This window comes from Pituophis catenifer, unplaced genomic scaffold (genome assembly GCF_029215685.1).
Source record: "Pituophis catenifer annectens isolate HBS135680 unplaced genomic scaffold, rPitCat1.0.hap2 SCAF_2, whole genome shotgun sequence".
Lineage (NCBI taxonomy): Eukaryota > Metazoa > Chordata > Lepidosauria > Squamata > Colubridae > Pituophis > Pituophis catenifer.
The window spans coordinates 175,293,556-175,300,356 of record NW_027256882.1 but is presented as its reverse complement, the minus strand read 5'-3'; the positions used below and the strand labels follow the sequence as shown (position 1 = coordinate 175,300,356).

General features: G+C 41.3%; 1 protein-coding gene across 1 annotated transcript; it reads right to left on the bottom strand.

Moving 5' to 3' along the window:
* Positions 1-255: 255 nt before the first annotated feature.
* Positions 256-6,344, bottom strand: LOC139312925 (deoxyribonuclease gamma-like). Its single transcript, XM_070938148.1, has 8 exons — positions 6,204-6,344; positions 4,547-4,635; positions 3,248-3,334; positions 2,376-2,479; positions 1,257-1,369; positions 1,012-1,169; positions 423-519; positions 256-330 (listed from the first exon to the last, which is right to left on the bottom strand). The coding sequence occupies exons 1-8, from the start codon at positions 6,342-6,344 to the stop codon at positions 256-258; spliced, it is 864 nt and encodes a 287-aa protein (XP_070794249.1).
* Between the last annotated feature and the right edge of the window lie 457 nt (positions 6,345-6,801).

The window sequence follows — 6,801 nt, the reverse complement described above, 5'->3', positions numbered from 1 at the left end:
AATTCTTTTAATAATTTTAAATTTTGTATTGGATGTTTTTTATTCTTGGCTGTTCACCACCCTGAGTCCAGCAGGAGAAGGGCGGTATAAAAATTTAATAAAATAAAATAAAATAAATAAATAAAGCAACGTACAAGTTGACAACATCCTACTCCTGGGCTCCATTTGACCTTTATTTAGTAGGGACCTACTGTTGTTAGACGTTACTTACTTTCCCCATTTCCCTTCACTTTATATAATAGGCCGATGGACAACTTAGAGTTCCCGCTGGGTTTTTGGAGCAAGCTTCAGCTTCACCTCAACAGGGTAGTGATCACTGATTTCTAAGGCCTATAAAAATTAGAAAATTTGAGTTCTTCAGGCTTGCCATATATAAACATTTCTTTTTTTTTAAAGGAGAGAGAATAATCAAGCCTACTCACCTCTTCTTCAGACAATCCAAGTGCCTTTGTGAAATTGTATGGCTTTGCTGATCCCGACACAACAGCAGAGAGTAATTCTTCTCCATGAACTATGATTCTAAGAGGAAAACAGTGACAGTTGGGCTCTGTTTCCAGGTTTCAGAAAGATACTTTATAGGTGGGCGATTTGTGTCAGGAAGCAGAACAGTGTAACATTCCTGGAGGACTGGTAGCAGTGGTGGGTTGCTCCCGGTTCTGTCCGTTTTTTTAGAACTGGTAGTAAAAGCGGTAGGAGACTCTGCCCACCCGCCCGGACATAACAAGGTACAATCTTTGCATGCACAGAAGCGTGTGCGCTCCCGTTGCGAACCGGTAGTAAAGGTAAGTAGAACCCACCCCTAACTGGTAGGCCTGACTGGGAAAGGGATTCAGAAGTGTTCTGCCTGCATTTCTAACCTTTGTTCAATAGATTATTCAATAGAGCAGCCCTATCATGTTACTAATGAGTGACTGCTTGCCTCTAAGGCTGGCAATGACAAGACTGCCTGTGGGATGATGGAAACATTTTGAAGAAAGCAGATGGCTGAACTTGGATGCTGCAGTTTAGTACCTGTCATAAGAACAGCAAGTGCGGTGGCTGACGGTGGTATCTTCTTCGTCACTGATCAGCCAATGGAAGGCAGGGTGATTGCACAGGCGGATCTTGGCCCACGCGCTCATTGGGATGTAGGCACCGCCTGCATTCAGGTCTCCCAGCACCATCACATTCTGTTAAGGTGGCGCAGGAAGGAAGATTGGAAGCATTCCTTGGCTCATCTAGTTCAGCAATATCCAACCCCTGCTCCCAGAATGTACCTCCGTTTTCCACCAGTGCATTAGTTCCATGCATACTTCAAACAGCAGGTCAAGCTCATGGACGGCTTCCCGAGGACAGGTATGGTGCAAGAGTAGCACAAAGTCTGAAGCAACTGCGTAGAGGTGATGGCAATACAGACAACATGAGCTGATAAAAGGATTTATTCACATTTACCAATACACTTGCAGAGACCAACTTGGTGTAGTGATTAAGGCACCAAGCTTAAAACTAGTCTGTGAGTTCTCGCTTAGCAAAAGCCAACTGGGTGACCTTGGGCCAGTCATTTTGTCTCAGTTGTAGGAAGCAGGAGAGGGCAAATCACTTCTGAAAACCTTGCCAAGAAAATTGCAGGGACTACAGCAGTCAAAAGGGGAAGGCATAAAAAAAAGCAGTCCACTTCCAAGCACCTTAGAAGGACTTCCTCATGGCAACAAAGATTGGACCCAAAATAAACATATATCATGGCACAATTGTATCTTGTGTTGTTTTTGTCCTTTTCGTTGTTTACAAATATGGGCATTCAGTATGTTATACTTCAAGAATATTATACAGTACACTTTAGATTTATATTAAGCTTTTCTATTTAATAACTGTAAATCATCAATACTGGTCCAAAAAACTACTTGGATGTTCTTGAATACCTCAGTGAATTATTACTCCAATGTACTTTTGTTAAGCACAGGATACAAAACATCCTGCCTATAACCCCACTAACTGTTCCATTATTAGTTAGTGCTCTATAGAGTGGAAAAAACAATTAGCCACAAAACTCAGGCACAGTTTCCACCATATTTACTGGGTTATATTTCTTACAATCATGTGCTATACCTGCTTCAGAGCTGGAAAGTTGTGGTTGCAAAATACAAGGATTTCAGTTCTTGATGTTTTTTCTTTTGCCATATCTGACTCGGTGGCCACTGGCCTTAAGAAATTTTTGCCCAAAACAAGTTCTTACCCTGTTTCCCCCAAAATAAGACATCCCCTGATAATAAGCCCAATCGGGCTTTTGAGTGCACGGCAATAAGGCCAAGCGCTTATTTCAGAGTTCAAAAAAATATAAGACAGGGTCTTATTTTCGGGGAAACACAGTAGATCTATGAACAGAACCACTAACTTACCTGTGTATGGGGAATGGAAACGCACAGCAAATGGTCCTCTAGCAAAATCTCTGGCATCCTCATCTCCAACTTGGCACCAAGCCATAATTGACACAGTATCCTGACTGTCAGTGAGAAAAATAATCAGGATAAAATGATTGTGTACATGACGGTTCATTATCCAAAGAATGAACTCTTCCTCTTTGGTATGTCAGGCTTTTGACAGTTGCCTCAAACTCGAAGTATTTCAATCCAAGCATGATTCTCACAGAATCTTTTTAACAAGGTTTATTAAAATGAAAGGAATATAAGATCTTTTGGTAATTATACTATTTCACACTGAGAACCAATTCACTCCCTACTTCCTTAGGACTTTTCTAGTTTCCTTTAATTAACTTTCCTGTAATCCAGAGAAGAGGTTTTTTTCGATGGTAGTGAAAAGATTGTAGCTGAATTTTTAAAAGCTTGTTATCTGAATTTTAATTTGAGAACTCACCATTACATCATATATGAAGGTAAATTTAGATCTGAGACAGCCTTCCCCAAATCACCTTGGACAATTACTGTTGCCTAGCATTGTAGGGCCTGAGGTTCTTTTGAAGGACCAAACTTGGGACAGACCATCCTAGAGAAAAACCTATCTGCATTTATGTAATCATTAAGAGATGATATAAACTTGATGGCTCATCATCAATCACAAAGAAATCTACTGAGAAGACAAATCATTGACAGGACAGAGATATTAGGGAATAAAGACTGGTATTTAAGTGTTGATACACAGGATAAAGTTTGGTAGCAGTTACAATAGCTTTCTGAAGATGCTTCAGCCAGTATTGGCTTTGGTACTGGAAACTCTGGTTTAATGCTATTTCCAGATCCACGGATATTATTACCGATATACAAAGACATGCTGCTCTTTGTAGGTGCTTCGTCCAAGTCTCTTGCTCTCTAGGCAGCTGTAATGATGAGAAGGATCATACCTGCCATGTGGAGGACAGGAAAGGAGGAAATCAGTGATGCCATGTTACTTAAAAAAAACAAGATGCCACCTTCCCACTGAGATTGTATAGGTCAGAGGTCTTCAAACTTGGCAGCTTTAAGACTTGTGGACTTCAACTCTCAGAATTCTTCAGCCAACTATGCATAGCTGGCTGGAGAATTCTGGGAGTTGAAGTCCACAAATCTTAAAGCTGCCAACTTTGAAGACCTCTGGTATAGTTGGTTCCAGGTTTAAGGAAAATGGCCTATTGCCTCTTCCAAAAGAAGAGATAGGATCACCATTGGTGGTGCTTTCTCTTTCCCTGATTCTAAACTAATATTTACAGGGAAATACTTTGTCCCAGAAGCTAAGGTTGCTTTCTACCTTCAATAAAAAATAATTTATAGTTGCTTCAATACAATATAATTTCACTGCAATACAAAAGAATGCCAAGATACATTTACTTCCCATGTAATATACATAGTATTTAAGGATTGGCCACAGTAACACTGACATCTCAGAAGAACATTCTATAAGTGTCTTCCTTCGGATCAGTGGTGAAATCCACATTTTTTTTACTACCAGTTCTGTGGGCATGGCTTGGTGGGTGTGGTGTGGCTTGGTGGGTGTGGCAGGGGAAGGATACTGCAAAATCTCCATTCCCACGCCACTCCAGGGAAAGGATATTACAAAATCCCCATTCCCACCCCACTCTGGGGCCAGTCAGAGGTGGTACTCCAGGGAAAGGATATTACAAAATCCCCATTCCCACCTCACTCTGGGGCCAGTCAGAGGTGGTATTTGCCGGTTCTCCGAACTACTCAAAATTTCCGCTACCAGTTCTCCAGAACCTGTCAGAACCTGCTGGATTTCACCTCTGCTTGGGATGTACAAAGGTTACAATTCATCAAATAAGAATGTGCTCTCGTTGATAACACTCAAACCTCAGAACCCAGAAGCAGCCATCTCACTCCTAGAAATAGAACTTTGGGGAATGGAATAAGACTGCAGGTCAGATGTAGAAGATGGAAGAATTAAAACATTAAAACAATCTATATGGATAATAGGTACAATATCAGTGCTACAGATTCTAATGCTTTTTTTTCTTTGGTGCACTGCTCGAAGTGTGATCCTATACTTTCACCCTATGGGGTTATTGTCTGCAAATCACCTTATTCTGCGGTACATTATGATTAGAATTGTTTACTAGTACCTATTGAGCTCCTGCACTAGTGCCTGAATAGCCAGTCCCTTGGAATCACGCACCTCTTGCACAGCAGAGATATCACAGCGAGACAGGATCTGGAAGTCAGAAAGAGATACACTTGTCATTGTTATGTCCATTCTCATGACTTGAGATGCTCACCAAAGCATCTCGGGAATTCTGAAGTCCACACATTTTATAGTTGCTACGTTTGAAAAAAGCAGCCCTACATTATTTGTAAGAGAATCTGGTGTTGCCGCTTGGAGAATTAAAGCATCATAGGCCAATACTACATAGCAATCTGCTCTCCCATAAGTGAACAATGTTGTCAAGCCTCCCACAGCTCCCAAGTTCAAAGAAGAAAGGATCACACGGACTTCTGCACAATGTCTTCTGTGCTGGTGTTGAGACACATGCAAAACCTTGGAAACCGTAAGAGGAATTCCCTACCCTTATTTATACTGAGTTCGCTAAAACAGTCTCTTTGAATGAGCTCAAGTGCTTCTTCCTGAATTTCTCACTACCTGTGATGAGTTACTGTTTATAAAATTAACTGCTAGCTGACTTGTCTTTGGTCTCCTGATTGTTTATATCTTTCCTCCCCTCCATTATTTTCTCAGCCTCCTCACTCCCTCTTCCAATTTTTCATGATGCTATATATCTCATAGTTCATTGAGCATTAATTGACAAGAATTAGTTCATGCTAATCATGTTTAAAGAAGAAATTATTTTGGTTAGCTTAGTGTGACTGATATGTATTAACCTAGGCAGTCTTCCGATCTTTGGTGAAGCAGATTCAGTACTGTCAACTCCAAGGTTGGCAAAAAAAAAAAAAAGTCCTAGACCTTCTCCAGATTCCCAAATTCCATTTTTGCACCTCTCCAATCCCTTCTACCTACATTTGCTGAAAAATAGCAACAATTTCCCAACACTGTGTATCATGAATCCTAAAAAATGCAAAGTAAGCTCTAAATAGACAAAAATAGATAAAAGCAAATCCAAATTCTCTCTGAAATCACAGGAGGAAAAGAAAATCCTGCTCCTGGTCATTTTGCAAAAGTCATACCTCCAACTGTGGCCCTCATCACCCCCAGACTGACAAACACAGCTCCAACCACCAAAACATAAAAGCAGTTGCAGTACTTTCCAATTCTGCTAGAGAGACCCAAAGTGAATCAGAGACCTTTCCTAGCTGTTCAAACACTGCCACTTTCTTTACAGTAACATGCTTTCTACTTTAGCTGAAGTGGGTGTCAATTTTTATTTTAAGATGTGGTATTTCCCAATTGATGAATGAACTGTTGCATTTCCCCTTTTTGTTCATATACTTGGATAACCTGTACCTGGCTTCTGTCACAACCACATTGGATGAGAACACTTCTGTTTCTTTGCTAGATTTATAGATCACCTTTCATTAGGATATCAAGGTGGCATATACACTTCTTTCCCCAACCCACCCACAACCGTGACCCTGTGTGATGGGTTGGGCTGAGAGAGTGACAAGGCAACCCTGTAGCACCCATGCCTGAAGGAGGACTTGTCCATTTCTGCCCTTCACCGCTCCAGCTGTCCATGGATCACTTCTGAATCTGGGTTGAGTGCCAGCCTCTCTCAGTGCACTGTTGTCATCACTTCCACCACCCCACTAGTTCCATCATAAACTCACCTGGACAAGAGCTCTCATCACCCTCTGGTTGGCTGCCTTGGCTTGTCCAAAGCTTTGTATGTTGAAAGCACAGATTTTGAAAGATGCAGTGACAAGCATCATGTCCAGCAAGAGAAACAGAAAGGCGAAGGCTTGCGCCATGGGCCTAGTATGTATTTGATCGCAGGAGAGAGCATGTGTGTCTCCAGCTGCATAGGAGGAAAACAATGGTGCAGAGAACTACATGGTCACATCAGCAAGGGGGAGGATACCACCTTTTGTGCTGCATGTTGAGTTAGGCATGGAACAATGTAGCAGAGAAAACGCTGGACTTCGTTGGGCTAGTCCCCTTCCATCTCATTCCTGATTCTTTAGCATCCCGTATGGATAGACCTCAGGAGCATTCTGGTAGGATCCAAAAGGTGTTTGAAAGCTCTGTTTAGAAATCTCCACCCCTACCCTTTTGTCATCTAGATGTGCTGGAATGCAATTCTGTTAGTGCTCAAGCTGAGGAAGGATGAATGAACCACTCTAGCCAATTTACCTTTTCAAATCAATACTTTTATTGATCCAGTTTGATTTTTCATAAAAGATTGTCAATCCAGTTTAATTGTACAAT

Bases quoted from the DNA above. Each gene is read 5' to 3' on its own strand.
- LOC139312925 (XM_070938148.1), bottom strand. From the start codon at position 6,344: ATGGCGCAAGCCTTCGCCTTTCTGTTTCTCTTGCTGGACATGATGCTT. The intron at 2,480-3,247 runs GTAATAATATCC...TCTCACTGACAG, and splicing joins CAGCATGTCTTTGTATATCG to TCAGGATACTGTGTCAATTA. The intron at 1,170-1,256 runs GTACATTCTGGG...CCACCTTAACAG, and splicing joins TGCACTGGTGGAAAACGGAG to AATGTGATGGTGCTGGGAGA.